The following is a 20,775-nucleotide window of genomic DNA, read 5'->3' on the forward strand; positions in this document are numbered from 1 at the left end:
GAGTGCGCAGTCTCTTTTCAGAGCAGCACATAGAGCTACAAGAGGCAAGGTAGAAAAGAAAATCTAAAGACTTGCAAACTTTTATTTCTTGGCTTGAGGAGCACAACCTATTTTCAAAACCCCCTGAACTCTCTTCTTTATCAACAGGGGTTGTAGCAGATCAAAACGTGAACTGTGATAAAGTATTTTAAATTGGAGTACTAGCCTTGAAAGAGATCGAGGGAAAAACATCCAGTGAGATACACTTGAAGAGAAAGTTAGCTGTGAAGTCTCTAGCCTCTATCACTAAGTCAGTTACAATTAACGACGACACTGTATGTGTGAAACCTAACACTCTTTTACATTGGATGGTGTGCACAGTAAGGAGTGATGAGAGGCTGGCAGAAATATTTCAATTTGAATTATGTGCTTATCCTTCATCCCTCTTCGTATAATCTGGTCTAATGAGAAAGGGAAGCAAATCTTTAATGGTATCAGTTTTGGTGCCAGAAGGAAATGAATCATCGATAACCTCAGATTCAGAGGAAGTGCCCTACATCATTGATGGAGACCACCTCCTTCATCGCGTGGTATGGCGACGCCCAGCTACCTACAGGCAGATTTGTGAGCAATACACCAGTTATATTATTGCTCATTATTGACAAGATACCTACTGTTGTTTTTGATGGATATGAGAAAGGAAACACAAAAGATGAAGAACACTTGCGCAGATCACGGACAACCACTCACGTTGAAGTGAAAGTAGAAAACTCATATCACTTAAATCTCGGTCAAAGTGAATTTATATCTAATGCTAAGAACAAAATGGGACTAATTTCTCTCACAGTGCACTTGCAAAGAGCTGGTTGCACAGTACATCAAGCACTGGGTGATGCTGACTTAATGATAGTTCTTACAACGATTGATGAAACAGAAAGAACTTTGAGCTTCCGTTGTTGGTGATGACATAGACTTATTAGTCTTGTTGACTGTCCACGCGCCCCCCGTTTACAAATTGAAAATTGTGGTACCAAAGAAAGGCAATCAACAGGAAAAAGTGTACCTACTTCCTTTCTTTTATCCAGCGAGGCATTGGTGAGATGAAAATGTTCTCTTCGCAGTATACGCTTTCAAAGGATGTGACACTCTCAGCTATCTACAAGAAGGGGAAAATTGCAGCATTTAGGAAAGTTCAGGCCAACAAGGCTCTTTGCACGAAGCTTGTCTTCAGCGACCCCAACACTGAGCCGATTGCAGCGACTGATGCTGGAAAGCATTTCCTTTTTGCCATATTTGGAGCAATAAACAATAAGATCTAGATTCTCTTCGCTACCAGTGTTACTTGCAGGCAATTGCAAAACAGCCTGTACATTCGTTGTTCAAGTTGGCTGCACTTCCTCCCACTTCAACAGCGTCCAGGCAGCATTCATTCAGAGTTTACCACCAGGTGCAGGAGTGGCTCAATGAGAAGAAGAATCCGCTTGAGTGGGGGTGGAAGAATTTTGGGGAACACCTGAGACCACATGCAACATCATCATGTGTGCATGCAAAGACGAACGCGTACGTAACTGTGAGTGCAGGGAGAGTGGATTGAATTGTTCGACCTTGTGCGGCAACTGCTCAGGCCTGGGATGTGTTAGAGACACGTTCATCATTGACGAGGATGAAGAAGAGGAGGGTGAAGTGTTTGGAGAGGACTGAATCCTGATTCATGTTTTACATTAATTTAAGATTGCATTTAACATGACTGCTGTACTTTGGTTTTTCAGTATTTTTTTTGCACATTTGGAGATTGTTTTGCTAAGTAGGGTTGGAAGATATATCCACATTACTTGAATACATATAATTCATTCTGAAATTGTTGATTTATTTAAGTTTACATAGTTATAAATTCATGTTTTTCCAACAAATCTAAAAATTTAAAAAAATTGTCACTTTTACCCCCTCCATATCTCCGGAACTGTCCACTTTAGCGTAAGTATGTATATAACTATTTTTGTTCGTTTTTAATGTAAATTATTTTTGTATAGAATACTTTTTGCGCTAAACCGAATAGGTTTCGAGATATTTGTGAAAAACTGAAAAAAACTACCATTTCACCTGCTTCCCACCCCCCTCCCTCCCTACCCCAATGCTCAAATTAGTGTAACATTACATACTACGGGGAGTGGATAGAACAATTTGGCGTTGGAGGGAATCTTTTTTTGGATGTTGAGGTTTAGATCTAATTGCACCGTACTATAGGTATGGATCTCAGATCACAGTCCCATACTCCATCACTGGCTTAACCAATGTGGAGTGTGCCTCCTCCCCCACCCTCCTCCCTGCCCCCTGCAGGGTCCTGCCAAGCAGCCCCAGCACCCTTTTCCACTACTATTCTAGCCATATGTAAAAAATTGTATTTTTGTATTAGGCGTTGGTGTAAAATTATTTTAAATATAGTGATGTAAATTTGTGTTGTTCTTTAATAGCATAGCTGAATTTGTTTTCAACGAGAGAAATTCTTGATCCTGTTTTCACCACCCTGCTGTTTACTTGATACTAGCTGCAACTTTATTCTATAATTGTCTAGAGAATTGTCTGTAACCGAAGGTTTTTGAAAAAAGACAAGGATGTTAAACGTCATTAGGTTACGGCTGGGCCAAGACTGTTTTCCACACTAATTGGTTTTGCATTTTAAGTGAATATTGAACAACATTCACTTGGAATGGAAAACCAATTCATATTGAAGCTAGTCTCAAAACAATTTTATGTCACTATATTTAATTTAATTATAGGTATATTTACAATAATTTTACACCATCCCTTAACCAAAAAAAAACCATTTAAAGTTTACCTGAACTCAAGCATGGCGGCAGCCAAGTTACCGCACAGGCAAACATTATGTGTGAATTTCTTGATAATATCTAAATACATCTAGACAAAATCATTAGAAATAAGACAAGGAAATGAACAAATCCATTTTCGGATGTTTCCCCGCCTTTTTTCTTCTTTTTCTTCTTCTATGAAATAAAAAAGAAAATTTGAAAATTGAATTTTTGATACTTCTGAAGGATTACTGTTCTGACAAATATATATTTAAACATTCCAAAATGCTCTTTTCAATGTCCTAAAAAAAATTAAATATAATTTCCTAAGAGGGAGTTATAATACTTTAAGTAGTTTAGTTGTTTACAGATTTTATGAGTTGTTAGATTGGGTTACAAATACTATAAAATAAAGTCAACTGCTGGTTAGGTTGATTAGTTATTTTAAACTATTTGTGAATCACGTTAAATAGTTTGATAAGGTTAGCTATATTAAAAATTCTGTGAAATTTAGTGAACAGTTGGGTAGGTTGGGTTAGCTACATTATAAAATGCTACAATGTTAAAGGCAATTGATTACTTTTAGTTAAGTACATTTTAAATTGGTTTTTTTTTTCATCCTACCATTTAAATTATTTTATAATATTTTTTAATGTTGTTTATCCAACCTAACCAAATATTGACACTATTTGAAAGTATTTTTAATGTAGCTTACATGACCCATACAACCATTCACACAATATCATAGATTTTTAATATATAAAATGGTAAACTACTGATGAACTATACTAATGTCCTTTTAAAGAATGATTTAAAAAATAATATATATATATATATATATATATATATATATAATTTTTTAAGTGGCTCTCCATTAGAATTACTATTTTTTTTTTAAGTTTCTGACATTATTTTTAATGATTCTGTAAAAAAAAGGTGTTATGATATTTCAAATTAGAGTATGTACAGGTAGTTTGTTTTAATGATTGGTTAGCTTAGCTTAGCTTAGCTTAGTTTAGGCTTAGGTACATTAAAAACGCCAAAAAATGTTTGAAACAGGTGGGTTCTAGCCAGATAGTAGCAAGTATGTAAATATGGTTAAAGTATGTTAGTTAAAAACAAGAATACAAGCCCTTAAATACAAAAATTTATATGTAAAAACTTATTATAATCACAGAATAAATATTCTGTGTTATAATACTGCAGTGGTTAATGGAGAAATAAATAAGTATTAGTTGTAGATCCCCAAAAAACTTATTTTGTTGGCTAATTCACCTTATTTTTAAAGAGCTTTTAAGTACAAAGTTACCTTTTCTTAGGAATGTCAACCTTATTAAAAAAAAAAAGTATAAATAACAAATTATATGCAAGATTATACGGAGAATAGCAATACAACTGAAATAACAGTGAAATTGAAATCAATACACCGCCAAACACTGAAATGGAAGTCAATACACCAAATAACACAGAAATGCAAGGCAAAAAACAAAATGCAGTGGAATTCACCTCAGTTACATTAATTTGTCTTGTAAACTACGTACCTAATTCATTTAATCAATCATCAGTTTCGGCTTTTATTTAAAAACCCAAAATATTAGTAACTTACTAAGTAAAAATTCTGTTTCTGTGTATGGCTGATAACATAAAAACATGGTTAAAGGCCTACATCAAAACGTTATACGAAAGTGTATATTTAGGCTTTTAATAGTGCATATTAATTTTTTGAATCATATTAATAGTATTATAATAATATGATAGTGGCCAAAATTTAAATTTAAATTTGAAACTATTTTGGCACCATTAATAAACTTAAACTACACAATCAATCAAATATTTTTCTCCCCACTTTTTAAAAAGTTGCGTAGGTTCAATTGTTCCATTAAGAACACTATTTGTTGTTTTTATATTTGAATTATTTTATTTATTAACATGATACTTTAAAAGTAAAAATATTGTTAACTTGTCAAAATATTAAACCATAAAATGTTGTCTCACAACATTGCATTAAAAAAAGGTTTAACTTAAATTTTTATTTTCATATTTATAACTTTCTCATGAAATAAGGAAGTTTACAGAAGAATATTAAATGTTTTAGTTGCAGTTTTTTTGTTTAATTTTCTCTTATGAGTAGAGTATTTGTAGTATTGTTTTATGTTCATATTTGAAGTGTCTTACAACAAGTTGTTGAAGCATTTCATCAACGTAACTGTGCTTCATATGTACTTATAATTACGTGTGTTTCAATTTTTAATGATGACATTTTGTGTTTTATAACACTACTTTCAAAACCATACACATAAGTAAATAAGTATTTAAAAAAGGATTTGATCTTGAGAGTAAAGTAGTCGTATACCAATACCTAAATTACCTTAATGTAGTGTTTTTGCAAATGTGGTACTCTGCTTCTCCGAGATGAGCATAGCTAGGGCAGCATGTTCTTACCTTCAAATTTTTATTCCTTTTTATAATGATGTATGTAAGTATTTTAAAGAGACAAACAAGAATTAAACAGGCAGGCTGGCAGGCAAGTGTATATAAAATGCAAGTAGATACAATAGAGGCTTAGTATAAATTTAGTAGAATATTGGGTCAGTAGAAATATAATTTCTCCTTTATAGTATTACCAATCCTTTTTTACATTCCTAGTAATTATTTATAAAGCTGGTAAAGTATTAATGCTTTTCTTTGTTTATCTTTACATCTTCATCAATGCCTGTTGTTTTTGTTATTGTGTTTCAGTTTGCAACTGTCTTCAAGGCTAGAGATTCTGTGAATGATACAATAGTTGCAGTAAAAAAGGTATTACTACTGACCTAACTGCACTAATCTTGTTTAACTCTTTTGTTGTAAATTCTTTATGTAATTTTGAGTTCTAATCAATGTTATACAGGATAATTATAAAGTCCGTGAAACATTTTAAAATTGGTACAGCGAAATGGAAAAGAATAACGTAACAAATTATATACCGCGTGAAAGAACAACTCTCAAAGTTTTTTTGAATGTAGCACCAAAAAGATATTTTAAAAAACAACTGACAGGGGCGCTAGTGCATGTAGTTGCTGAAAATGGCTGCGAACCAGGCAGAGAAAGCCTTTTGTGTGCTTGAATACGCCCATAGCGAATCGGTAGTGAGTGTCCAAAGAGCTTTCCGTGGCAAGTTTAACAAAACACCACCAGTTTACATTAGCATAATGAAGTGGTACAAGGAATTTGAGGAAGACGGCTGTTTGTGCCACGCAAAACGGTTGGGTCGGCCAGGCGTGTCACAACAGACAGTGGATTGTGTACGGGACGTGATGGTGCGGAATCCCAAGAAGTCAACTTATTGGGCTAGTGCAGAATTGAACATCCCTCAGCCAACAGTGTGGAAAATTCTTCGTAAGCGATTAAGAGTGAAGCCATACAACTTGCAGCTTCTGCCATGCAGAACCGTCTTGAAGACGATTACTTTGCAAGAAAATTAATCTTCAGTGACGAAGCCACTTTTCATCTCTCAGGAAGAGTCAACCGACACAACACACGCCTATGGGGGACAGAGAATCCATATGCAACTCTCGAACACGTCCGAGATTCGCCAAAAGTTAACGTGTTCTGTGCCATGTCAAACAAGACAGTTTATCGCCCCTTCTTCTTCGCTGAGAGAACTGAAACTGGTATCACCTACCTCGACATGCTGCAATTGTGGCTTATGCCACAACTTGAAGCTGATAGCAGGGACTTAATCTTCCAACAAGATGGTTCTCCACCTCATTACCACAATGTGGTATGAGATTATCTGAATGAGACGTTGCCACATCGCTGGATGGGCCGTGGGGCGGCCGCTGACCAAGTGCTACTCCCATGGCCACCACGATCACCGGACTTGACACCTTGCAATTTTTTCTTGTGGGGATACATCAAGGATAGTGTTTATGTTCCACCTCTACCACAGAACCTTGACAAATTGAGACACCGCATCGTAGCAGCTGCTCTTACCATCACTCCTGATATTCTGGGTCGGGTATGGGCAGAAAAGGATTAGATGTGTGTCATGTGATGCAAGGTGGACACATATAACATTTATAACTAGTGAAAAAAAAAAAAACTTTGAGAGTTTTTCTTTTACGTGGTATATAATTTGTTACATAATTCTTAGCCATTTCATTGTACCAATTTTTTAAAATGTTTCACGGACTTTATAATTATCCTGTATATTCTAGCTGTTTAAAATGTTGTTATACCTTATATTATAATAAATATAATTATTGGACTACTCAAATTTTTGTGTCAAATAGGTTTCATAACTTTGTTTTCTATTATCGAAATAAGCAGGATACAAAACATTGTGCGTGCATATGCATATAAGTAAATTCACTGCGATTCCTTGCTGCCAATTACATCTGCGCATAGCATGTGTACGTACACTCAACTTTTACACTTGTTTGCACATACACGTGATCATCTTGTATGCACTTCCTCTTGGACACTGATTGAGAAAGTGAATGCCGTAGTCATTTTCATACAAACATTTTAATATTTTTTTTTCCTTTTCTTACAAATAAACTAAAGTTATAGGCTGGAAATAATTTCAGCATCAAAATATTATTGGAATGGACAATTATTAAGATACATCCTATATAAATACTTTTTTTTAAATTTTACATAGTTGTAGGTAGGTATGACAATTATATATCATTGAAATGCTATTTTAAATTTAAAACTTACGAAACACATTTATTTTTGTGATACATCTATACTTAAATATTTATTGTCGTTCAAAATGGTTAATAGTACCTACTTGAACAAGAAATAAATTGATTACACTTTTTTTTTATATTTTATTTATTTAGATACCTTTTGTACCCTATGTTGAGTGGTCATGCGTTAGAATGAATGCATCAAAGAAAGCTACACACGTTGTTCATTAAGTGGGAGTGAATCTACCATTAAATGTTTTTGTTGTTTTTTGATTAGTATTGACATGGCTGTGGCCTAACTGTCCTTATGCTAAGCGGGGGTTCGCATTGATACATGTACTGAGATTAATTTGTGGGCTCCACCGTGCAAGGAGCACGGACCCGGGAGAGACTCTTTTTCAGGGCCGTGACGTCGCCCATGTGAGGCGTGATTTTAACCCCTGTAAAGCCAATCCTAGTACTCGCTACTGGTCCACTCTCAGCGTCGGGTACGCTCTTCACCTACACAGTGAGCTACACTGCTCACCTTGTGGCCATGTGCCACTTTTGTTTAAGGTATTTCTGTTTGCTTTTATGGTTAGGTTTGTTTAAGTAATTTATGGTAATTTTTGTTAGTTAAGTTTAATTCTTTTGTTCTTTTAAAGTTTGTATTATTTTTAATTTATTTGAAACGTTTAGGGAATTTATTGTTGGTCATGGCCAGGTTCTGGTTTGCCGAAGGCCTTTAGTTTTCCAGAACAATCCAATATATGTGAGAAATAATTTATCCTATGGTAATTTAATTATTAAGGTTATTTTATGTTAAGATGTTTAATAAGTAATTTATATTTCAAAGTGGGCAGAGAGATTTATATATTTGTGGGCGAGCCTACGAGTGGGGTTGTTCAAATAAACTTTTGAAGTGACGAATTACTTATAGTCTATGATGCCACATTGGCGGCGCCACACAGCGCCGCGTTGTGCGCACAGTTTATCGGCACGGAAGAAAGAGGGAGTCATGAACCGGCCCCGGGGCTGGTAGGTGGTGTGTGCGTTTTCCCGCGGGACAAGTATATTAGATGGTGGAACGTAATGTGGAGTCGCCGGGGATTTTGGTTTTGGTTTGAATTAGCCTGAATGTGAGGCTGGTTTTCGAATGGTAAGCGGCAAAACTGGTGAAGGTTTACCAAGAAGCCTACATCGCTGAAGAATTTACACGCCTGTTTTCTGCTGTTTGCTGCCTAGTGTTTGCTGCTTTGCTGATTTATTCCGTTACAACTAATGCTACCAGAACGTCAACTTTAAGCAGCGGCCAAGGTCAATGTCCGCCTGCATGAGGTATTGCGCCTATCGCCTTTAAGGGCGGTCGAGAAGTGTGGCAGGCATCGCGGCTAGTAAAATTGTGATGGCACAATTTTTGCCCTCAATCCCGGCCGCAAATCAAGACATTGCAATGTAAGTACTTTATCACCTGATGTTCATCGTACCAACTGACTTGTGATTAAGTGAGAAGCCTTTTTGGACAACCAAACAAAAAACTGTGTTTACGATATTTTTTTTACGTTAACGGCGCGGCGAACTCGGTGATAGCACATGCAGTATTTCTTTAGTGGGCTGGCGGTGACTATTTAATTCTGTGATTCTAGAAGGAGTTTAACCAGCAAGAGTTAGAATATTAATTCCTAGTGGGCTGCCCAGATAAACAATACCCGGACTTGAACAAAGATAGCCCCAGAGACTGTTGGTTGTAATATTTAAAGTATTGTTTTAATTATAGCTTAAGATTCCTTGTGTGTTAATTACTAATTTAGCCAATTTAGTGGCCAAATAATTTAGTAAAAATTAATAAATACAAATTATTTGGCTCCACATCTTAAAGATTTTGGGATCAGTTAGATGTGCCTCGAGGAGACCTTGGTTTTGGAGAAAGTTTATTTAAACAGTAGTGTGGTTTCCGTCTCCGAGGGGCCTGACTGTTCCTGGTGGATGTGGGGGACTGTGGTTGGGCTTGGGTGCTAAAACACAGCAAGTCTCAACTCACAACCTACACAGTGGGCTCTTACGGCGTCCCACACGTCGTCACACTCAGGATGTTGAAATAAACAAATACAAACAAAATTGTATGCCCTGGTTTATTAGTTGCTACTTCTCCTACACCTTTGATTACATCACACAACGCCTGCGGCACGAATCGGTTCATGTGGTGCGACCTGACCACGTGGTCACACTCTACAATTAGGTAACTAGCATAAAAATGACCATAGTGGTCACTCATACAATTATTTAAACAGTCCCCCCGACCGATAGAAGCCCCGAAGAATCACAAACGAAATATTTAAGATGATTCAGATTTAACAGAATTACTTAGCAGTGCAGGTAAGCGGTGAGGTCCCCGGGGTGCTAATGTGTCTGCTCTCGGTCGGTGCTGGCGAAGGACTGGAGTGAACTCAGGGTCTGCTATCCTAACATGGCGTCTTCGCGCCGAACCAATTACTGTTATACCTATTTATGATTACGTGCCACAGGAAGCTACAGATAAAACATGAAACACTCTTAATAATTATATTACACCTAATGCATGGTAAAAACTATTACATAACTATAATTACAACAATTTATTATTAAAGATAACCAGTCTGGCTTCGGCGGACTTCGGTTCGCCTTGTGCATGTTCGGTACGTATTTTTGTAGTTTATGCCTTAACTAAATATTAATTACTTAAAGTACATAAAACACTCCCAGCCGATCTGCCGTCACACGCCATTTGGGGAAAAATAAGCAAAAGAGAATTACAATGTTTATCTCTAGTTAAAGGGGTGTGGTGCACTGCTGCTACAGCGCCCTCTTGACGTCCGTGGTGTGCTATTCAAACACAAACACACGACTACGTACTCAAGACGGAGCGGCTGCCAGTACGGGAAGTGGGACGGGGGGTGAGGGGAAAGGTGTCGAAGGCTGACCAGGCTTCTGGGGCTCATGCCCGGTTGACTTCAGTATCATAATAAAAAGTTTAAAACTAATATCAAATTCTGGCATTAAATTATTTACACAAAAGCTTTTATGATGTAGTGACTTTTGCTGTGTGAGTTTTAAATGATTATGTTTTCATGCTAATTAGTCTTAGTGTACATATAGTTTGGTAAAGGTAGCAGCTGTTGGGATACGAATGTTTTCTTAACATAAATAGGAATGGGAATTTTTAAATTAAAATAAAATCTTACTATGTGCATAAGTTTGGGCATGTTCTATTTATGAATTTTTTTTTATTGTTTATTAGTACTTGGCCATTTTAGTGCATTGTTCCGTTGGAGGTTCCACTTACACATAGAAAATCACAGCCTTGTACTGTCTTCACTTATATATTATGTCAATTAGAGTTGTAATTCAGAATGGAATACTTGAAATCATTAAAGGAAAGTGCTTTCTGATATGGTTGTGTGAATATTCTGTAGTAGTATTAATATCAAAAACTTGGAATGTTTATTTTTGATTTTTATGAGAAATAATCTTGGCGAAAGTTAGTAAATCATACATTTTTGATTTGTTTGAGTATTCAAATGCCTAAGAGATGTTCATTTATTTATATTAAATTATTATACTGGTTAGGAGTGAAGTATATTCTTTTATAGGGAAAAATAAAATATTTTCTGTCATTTTGACGTGACGTCTAATAAATCGATGAACGCTGGCTGCACGCACGAAAAAGTGTACCGTTACGCACATTGTCCCATTACGCTGTGTCCCGTTACGCTCATTGTACACTTGCGCCGCATCTATTTCTCTTCCACTCGATTGGAACAACCATCGATTTGACTTTTTCGAGGCACATTAAACTTGAAACACTCCCATTCGTTTCCTAATTTTCCTATCATCGTCCTATCCTTATCAGAATAACACAGATTGGAAGAAGTTAAATAGCAAAAAGTATAAAAGTTATAGTTAAAATAATCTCTTCGTTAAAGTAATTAACATATTTGAATTAATGAGTGCAAATAAAAGTGAATTTATCAATTAAATTGTAGATTTCATTTCACTCCTTCTTTGTATCTATACAAAATAGTGATAATTCAATAAAAATTATTCAATTTTATTCATAAAAGTATGCAATCATTTCATCAATGTTTTGTTATGATGTTGTCACGTTAAACTATCGTCCGTAAACCGACTTTACAGACAAGTAATTTTTTTTAATTACTAAATGTTAAGTATCATACTCTCGAATCATGTAGAATGGCCTTGAATACAGTAGAACCCTGTTATAATGTTCCTGCATATAATGTTATCCTGCTTATAATGTCATATTTTTAAAGTCCCAATATTTCCCCCATAAGGACAATGTATTTATTTCCTGCATATAACGTTCATAAATAGTGTAATTTCCTGCTTATAATGTTTGCTTTCTAACATTCAATAAATGGGGGGAAAATGTTTTAAAACTTAATTATTCCAACACTTACGATAAAAAGTTTCCTTTATGTATGTTTATGTTTACAATCACTGCCATACAATACATGAAGTTTGTTAAAATACAATTTTATGCAATATACTGAAGGTACACAATGTTCATAGTTATGTGTCAGTTGGCACCCTTAGTCAACTCTTCTCTTCCTTGCCATTCCAGTCCATTCAAATCATCCAGGGGTCTACACCCCACCCCCTCAGATTTTCTTGAAATTTTTTTTATAGCACCTATGAACAAATATAACAACGCGTATTTTTTATTTTATCAGTTTTTTAGAAAATGGTGCATTTTAACTGATCTGTTATTTGAGGTGCAAGATGAAAAAGGCACATTTCAGTAAAAATCTAATTGTGAAGTTATTATTTAATACTAACTAATGAATTATACAATTATTACTTGAAATTTCTTCAGGGTTCTAAAAATCAGGTTAAAAATAACATTTGACTCATATTAAACCCTCTTTTCACTCTTTAAAGTTGGCGCTCTGTAATTTTTTTAATCTGTACAGCAATATCCGTAAATATTCATAACTTTTTTCTAGCTGATCCAATGAGGCTGAGAAATGTCTCATTTGAAAGAGGATGAAAAGTACTATAATAATATAAAACAAAATTCATGGGTATTTGATGTTATCATTCGATAAAAAGTGAAAAACATATTCTATTGCTGAAAAGATGCATGTTAGCTGTAAATCGTTATCAAATCAATAGTTAGAACAAATATATTAATTTTATTATTACACATAACAAATAGCTTATACACACTAAAAGGCTAATGAAACTAATCATATAGTTTTAATTTTGTAAAGGTTACTACTTAGGATTTTTAGGTAACATTCAAGTGGCGAGTAGGTAGTTAAAGTGTGTTAAAAATTATAGGTATTAATAAAGTTATTTAATTTTTTGGCTTACCTTTTTTGTTGTTATGAAACTTAATATTTCCTTGGCCAGGCAGCATTAATGTTTTTAACACTTTTTTTTTAGACAGAATGAACATCATTCGTCCAACTTGAGCACTTAATTGTGGAACATCTATGGAGCAAATTATGGTTGTAAAAGGGACCCAGCACTTATCCTCTCTTCCAACATTTCGGTTTTCTGGCCAAAAAAATGTCTGTGATGGCCAGTGAGGGTGCATAAAATTGATATAAGCATCTTTATTGTCATCATCAAGCTCCAAAATGAGTTCAATGAAGCACTTATCTTCATACACACAGCCTATGTAGGTATTTGGTTGGAAATTTGGAAGTTCTAGTTTTTGCGATAAACTATACCTCGATGAAAAATCTTTGTCACTGCTTATCCGTTTTGCTGCTATTACAGTATTAGATAGAGGTTGGAAAAAATAGAAAGATCTTGTGCCAGGTACAGATTTATGTTCACTAAAACGCTGAGTCAACTTTGGTTCTACATTTTCTACACTATCTATATTAATGAATTGAAATATTATTTTTGAAAAGATTTTGCTACAAAACTTAAACATTTCTTCTGGTGTGCAAATTTGGTCTTTATATGGTCTTTGGAGGTTGGGTCTTGTAACAGATCGTTTAACTGAGCCACCTATACCATCGCAAGCACATTTTCCATGGCTTGTGGAATGAAAAGTCCAGGAAGCTTTTAGACTAATATCTGCTTCATGAAAACAAAGATTGACTAAACTCTTGAAATTTTTGTATTGTGCTGCACAGCCATCTGTGATGTATTCTATTGTTGTTACTTTTGGTTGTTTTGCTTTCATGTAACTGCAAATTCTGCTTTGTACTCATAAACAAAGTTTACATCATGTTTCATGTAATCTGATAAAAAGCAAAATGATTGCTGTGAAACAGAGGAGCTATCATTGTCTCTGTAATAAACTACTACTGGATGTAGTGTGCAAGATGCATGGGACCAATGATAACTTTGAATCTCATCTTGAAGGATAAATCCGTAATTTTCTGAAAAATCCATAAAGCAAAGAACTTCGTTTTGGGATACATTTTCTGTCAAGTTTTTCATTTAAAAGTGTAATGTACTCGGACAATGGTAGGACTATTGTCATTGTTTGAAGCTGGCTCCGGTCAGTATTTGTCTATTGCTTGAATATTTTTTGGTCTTTATCATCATAGTCTTCCAGTGTTGTTTTAACTAAATCATTCAATTTGTCAGAATTAGGACATTTATCACACATTCTTAACATGCATTCTCTTTTTACATCTTCACACATTAACATTTTAGTTAATTCTTTCAATTTTATTTTATCCAGATTCATTGGACTTATAAGTAGTACAGGATTTTGATAAATGCAACAAACACATACTGAATGAACTCCTCTTTGATTAACTGTTACACACCACTTGGGCCTAAGTTCACAAAACTTTGATAGTTCAATTTTGGCATTAGGGTACATTTCTTTAAAAGCTGAGTACAGTTCCTCTAGATTACAGAGCATTAAACACTTTTGAATATGGACATTTCTTGCAATACTAACTTTATCTTTTTTTCCTGGTATGATCCTACTAAATTCATCATCCTCATAAAAAGCTTTGACATTTTCTAATACATCAATATGAACTTTGTTTCCTTCTTTTGGCTCAGGCATAGACAAAATGCCTCTTGTTTGACGCAACTGGTGTGCCTTTCTAACCATGTATTCAGTCACTTTAAATTCTGATTCAGTTTTCTTCCTCGACCATGATTGGGGTGTCAGAGCTAAAATTTTAATTTTTTCTCTCTTACTTTGGGTGATTATGAGCTTCTCTTTAATAGCATTGACAAGGTTGTCAAAATCTTGGGCCTTTTGTGCTATTGTGGATACAGCTTCCATTGATGAATTTGAATCATCAGATTCTTACTCATTTTCTGGTAGAGTCAAGACATGTGCAACCTTTGATTTTATTTTACATTTAATTTCACTGACTTTTCGTTTCGCATATTTAACCTTGGATCCTGTTGAGGGTAATTTTACTTTTATCGGTGAAACTCCTAGTGTTGCCATACTTGTGTCTAAATCGTGCAGTGGATCAATTTTTTTAATATTTACTGATGTTAACATGCTACTGTCAAGGGAGTTGTCACTGCAACCATCACTTATTTCGTCACCGTCATCATAGTCTAAAACAATTTTTTTCCTGCAGTTGTCACAAATCTTTTTGCCAGGAACTAACACTGCTCCTTTTTTGCTTTTTACTGTTTTAGCAAATTTCAGTGAAATCGGTCTTAATTAAGCCTGCTTTAATGACTTTTTTGTGGACATTGTTTGGGTCACAACACTTTTTTTGATAATTTTCATAATATTCTGTATAGTACAGAAAGTGATGTAAGCATACATCAGAACTAGGTGTCAAGGTTCTTGCTAACCTCCAACTAAGGATTTCTTGTACTTGATCTGGTAAATTTGAAACTAACAGAATTTCTTTCTTATCCGTAAAATTGATACTATGACAATTAGAATCGGTGATCAGGCCCACACTACACTGTTCTTTAGGTAATAATGACAACTCTTCATCTGAACTCATTTTTACAGTTAGTAGCCTGCATGAATTAACAATTTGCCATTTATCTTGATATCACTAAAATATCAATAAATATTTGTTTTTAAGCAATTAATCAGTTTACTCTAACTACTTACTGCACAGTTTACTTGATCCAAAACTCACACTGTTTTCTTTTACGTATAAATTAATTTACTATAAAAAACTATTTTACAAAACTACTTTTCATAATTTTTATTCTTGTTCACAATTAACCAATGATAAAAACTGCTAGTGCTATGCTGCTCTTGTCACAACAGGGTCACAGAGCTAACTGAGGTTAGAGGGCTCAACATCCCTGCTGCTGTGAGTCACTTCTCTCTCTAAAAATGATGTCAAAAAGGTGTTTGTTTGGTCTGACCCTTCTTATCTCTCACCCCCTCAGCTGTCACATTTGTCACACTTGAAGCCCAGCCCCCCCCCCCCCCCTTACCCCCCCTTCCCCACCAACAGTTTTTTTCTATGGTCATGTGACTAACTGGCAAGGGACTGAGAAGAAATAATAACTTTCCACCAAGGAAAAAAAAATTAAATACAAGGAAGGAGGGAGAAGGCGGCCTCTCCAGCAGAAGGGGAGGGGGGCATTGCTGTAAGGTTTACATTCCAATAGCTGAGAAAAAATACAAAGACTTCTCTTGTGCTCAGAATTCTACTGAAGGAAAATATATGGTGCAATCCAAATTCGAGGGCTCTTAGCATGAAAAGGATTATCCAGGGTTTTTACATTGGTGGGTTCTAATTAACATGGATAATCGAGAGTTTACTGTAAATGTAAATCTCAAGTAAAAGGTTAACTAATTTTAAAGTGTACACAAACTATGTGTTATGTGTAATAATAAATAAATAAAATTAATATGATTGTTCTAACTATTGATTTGATAATGATTTAGAGCTAACCTGCATATTTTCAGCAATATAATAATTTTTTTCCCTTTTTATCAAATGATAACATCAAATACCCATGAATTTTATTTTATATTATTATAGTACTTTTCATTCTCTTTCATATGAGACATTTCTCAGCCTCTTTGGATAAGCTAGAAAAAAGTTATGAACATTTACGGAAATCGCTGTACAGATGAAAAAAATTACATTGCGCCAACTTTAAAGAGGGGAAACAGGGTTTAATATGAGTCTAATGTTATTTTTAACCTGATTTTTGGAACCCTGATGAAATTTCAAGTAAGAATTGTAAAATTCATTAGTTAGTATTAAATAATAACTTCACAATTAAATTTTTACTGAAAAGTGCCTTTTTCATCTTGCACCTCAATTAACAGATTGGTTGAAATGCACCATTTTCTAAAAAAAATTATAAAATAATAACTAAAGCGAATTTGGCCAAAATAAAAAACACGCGTTGTTATATTTGTTCATAGATGCTGTAAAAAAAATTTCATAAAAATCGGAGAGGGTGGGGTGCAAAATTTTGTTTTCTCTGGATGATTTGATTTGGAATGACCCAATGGGTATTCAGATGCACGTACATAGTCCTACGATATTTAAGTTGCCAACCATTGAGCGAGGGCATAACTAAAAGTGTTTTCTACTGCTTACAAATAATTGTTTTTTTTTTTTTTGTTTTTTTTTCATACATAGGAATTCCAAAATTAAACATTTTCAGGTGGCGAAGGAGTTGACGTTTTCACTCTTAATGTTGTCATCATGAATCGTGAGACAATTTTACAAAAAATGTGGCAGTGTATCTTTAAAGACAAACAAAATTTAACCAGGGAACAAGACGAAGTTGAAAATTGTTGGCTTGTTTCAGAAAATTCATGTATCAAGTATACTATCTTTGGTTTTAACATTAAACTTGTTTACATAGCTGTGTTAGTCCATTGGTACAAGGCTCGAACATTGTTAAGTGTTAAATTGAGATTTCCTGCTTATAATGTTTTTTTCTTGTGCTCCCTTGAAAAACATTATAACAGGGTTCTACTGTATAAGGCGACATCACTTATAAAATCACCTTGAATAAAAGATTTATACAAATATAAGGTAACATCAACTGTTGATGGTCTTAAATAAAATTATATCTTCATTATAAGACAACTCAAATTAAATATTTCTTCAAATTAATTTAATATTTTAATTCAAAATTATTTAAAATTTCACTTTGCCAAACTTACATGTGAAATAATGTTTAGTTTTCATAACAGTCTTGGTAAAATTCAATAGTTTAAGATTATTATGTATGTGGAAGATAATTATAGTTATAATAAATAATGCTATTTGATTTTTAATTTAATGTTTTTTTTTCTACAAGTGTCTGATAATTTTATGAAGTAGTGAATATTTAATACTTAAATTATATGTTACTTGTTAAATTAATTGTTAGTTTATAAATATTTTTATTAGCACAAGTGATGTCTAATAATTTTTGAAAGATTTTTCATTGAGAGGTAAACATAAAGCTGCACATACCACACAGCGTGAAAACGTATGCGTGCTGCGATCTCGTGCTTGCTGTGGTGTGTGTGCTGGCGCTGATGTCCGTGTGGGTTGTGAGCAGTTCACACAGACTGCAGGGCTAACAAAGGCGTGATTAAGTTGATCATGGAGAGTTGTGCTGTGGGCAGTTTGGTTTTTGGTGCTATTTTAGTGCAAAAGATGCATCGGTTGTGTGAACTGAAAGAAAACTGGAATAAAGGTAATAGTGGGTTAAAAAGTGGAGACTGAAAAGAATTTGTGGGCACAATACATGGTTGACATAGAATTAAGAAATATTTATTCTAGTGAATTAAAAAAAAATTATTAAGAGAGTCTGAAGGCCAGTTTGATTACTTTCAGGAACATGTTTCATCACTGATTTCCAAATTAGATGTATAAGAAAAGCAGTAAGTGCAAAAACAAATCTTCAACTGACTTTATGCATCTAGTCACATGAGAGACTGCAAAATATATTAAATGGTAGCATGACAGTAATGTATATTGTGTGGAACATTATTTTAAATTTTATAAACTATATACTACATCAATGTATTTTGCATACAAGAAACCGATGTGAAAATAGACACATTATTTTGTAGCAAAAATATTAACTTTTATATCACAAGCAGATTTTATTATGTCGTTGCTGCACGAATGGGCGAAGGAAAGAATTAATTTCCTCACACCTAAAGACTTTGTCCTGAAAACATCAGTGCCGGCTCCTGGCCACTCACTTTCGGCTATTTTCTTTGACTCCTGACAATGTGAACTACTCAAGTTTTTGAATTTTGATATAACTCTGTAAGTGCAAGTCCAAAAATTTTGAGCATCAGAAATGCCTGTAGCCGCTGCCATTTTCAAATCTCGGTGTCTGTATTCTTCAATGTCTTGCAAAATTAATTGCACAAATTTTCGTCATGCTACTATTTGCCATCTTGCATTGCAGAAGGCGAACTCTCGACTGAAAATCAATCATGTTTAATTTGAGGCGTAATCTGCCACGCTTGCCCGTGACGTTAGGGTAAACCCATGTCACTTGGTTCACACAAGTTGTAACCCACGAAAGCATGCTTCGCGCTAGTTTTTCATGCCCCGTGGGGACGCGGCTTTAATAACACATTTTTGTTTTGTTTAAGAATAGCAGTTTTGCACAATCCTACTTTCTAATATAGTTGGAAATATATTTCACATTCCTATGCATTTCTTAATTATTGTACTTGTATGCATGAATTTTGAGTTTTTTAATTAGATAATCTTAAACTTGCTGTATGTATGATTTTTCATAAAAAAATTGAACTGGAAAACATCCAAAAAAAACATTAATTAATAATATTAATAAGGGAGAAAGCTTATATACCACTGCTGTGCAGTTGTGTGTTGTGTGTGTTGCAGATAAAGCTAGGGAGTCGAGCGGAAGCCAAGGATGGCATCAACAGGACGGCACTGCGGGAGATCAAGCTCCTGCAAGAGCTGAAGCACGCCAACATCATTGGGTTGCTCGGTTAGTTGGTGCCGCCTGCCTCCGTGCTGAGGTGGGCGTTGGTTAGCATTGGCTGGGCTGGTCATAGGTTCGTGCCACGTTCCATGCCTGACTAAGCTGTGGCATGGAACGGACATTGAGTTGAGTTGTTGGCGCTCTAAGTGAAAGAAGCAAGAGGGCAGCTGGAAATGTTGTCATTATGAATTAATTTTTTGGATTTATTTTGTATTTAAACAAAAAGTTATTTTGTAACACTTTAAGCTAAGTACCTAATTTACAATTTACCTATGCTTACGTACTAATGTAAACATCGACACTCTTCTAAAAATGCATCTCAACTTGTATGTCTCTGTGTAAGTGATTTTTTTTTTTATCTTGTCTTTGAAGGTGTTCCATTTCATTACAGAATGTGGCATTTATAGTCTGAATTCTTTTCCTTTGATATCCCACAGACCTATGATGTTTCTTTCTTTCTTTCTTTCTTTCTTTCTTTCTTTCTTTCTTTCTTTCTTTCTTTCTTTCTTCATCTTCAACTAAACAGCAGTAAGGGCACAGTTACAAGATTGTGTTGCTTGGTGATGTTATGCTAATGATTATTGCTTGGTGGTTTGCAAATATTGTAATGTATTTTATAATTTATCACTTAATATTTATCATGATTAATTTATTTGTAAATGTGCAAGCATTTTCACTAAAGTTTTTAGTTTTTAAAGTTGAGTGTGTGATGTTGGATCCTCCTCAGATGTATTTGGTTACAAGTCAAATGTGTCGCTGGTGTTCGACTTTATGGACACCGACCTTGAAGTGATCATCAAGGACACGACCATCGTTCTCACGCCTGCCAACATCAAGGCATACATGCTGATGACACTGCAAGGTCTGGAGTACCTCCACCTCAATTGGATTTTGCATCGGGTGGGTTCCTTTGTTCAAGCCTTCCGCATCTCTCGTGTGTTTCTTTTGTTTTTCTGTTGAGCTCCTAAGACATGCATTACAGGTATCATGAGAAATGACAGTATCTATGCTCATAAAGAGATGGGGGCAAATATCAGGAATGTGTACAAGTTGTATCTCCAAGTATAAACAAACTTCTGTCAGACAGAATTATGTTATACTGTATTATCATCTTTGTAGCTTCTTTAATATTCTACTGATGGTTAACCTGAGGCACGTGTGACAACATGTGCAGGACTTGAAACCCAACAACCTTCTCGTCAACAGCAGCGGCGTGCTGAAGCTTGGGGATTTCGGCCTGGCTAAGTGTTTCGGCTCTCCAAACAGAATATACACACATCAAGTGGTCACGCGATGGTATAGGTAATGGTCAGAACTGTGTTTGCAGTTTTCATTGAAAAAAAAAAATTAATTGTTGTTTGTTGATTTTTAAAACTATTAATTTTTATATGTACATAATGATATTATGATTTATAACCTAGAATAAAAAGTCA

At 34.7% G+C, this 20,775-nt stretch overlaps 1 protein-coding gene across 2 annotated transcripts in view; it reads left to right on the forward strand.

Annotated features, from left to right (window-relative positions):
• The window catches only part of LOC134530656 (cyclin-dependent kinase 7), a 52,771-nt gene that overhangs the window by 2,580 nt on the left and 29,416 nt on the right, over positions 1-20,775 (forward strand). The window contains exons 2-6 of one of the 2 annotated variants that reach the window (XM_063365690.1): positions 5,526-5,585; positions 7,865-8,017; positions 19,240-19,348; positions 20,070-20,242; positions 20,517-20,644. In XM_063365690.1, the coding sequence (XP_063221760.1) occupies positions 5,526-5,585; positions 7,865-8,017; positions 19,240-19,348; positions 20,070-20,242; positions 20,517-20,644 (623 nt within the window). The remainder of the gene's footprint in view (positions 1-5,525; positions 5,586-7,864; positions 8,018-19,239; positions 19,349-20,069; positions 20,243-20,516; positions 20,645-20,775) is intronic. The other variant, XM_063365691.1, reaches the window with a different exon arrangement.

This window comes from Bacillus rossius, chromosome 3 (genome assembly GCF_032445375.1).
Source record: "Bacillus rossius redtenbacheri isolate Brsri chromosome 3, Brsri_v3, whole genome shotgun sequence".
Taxonomy (NCBI): Eukaryota; Metazoa; Arthropoda; class Insecta; order Phasmatodea; family Bacillidae; genus Bacillus; species Bacillus rossius.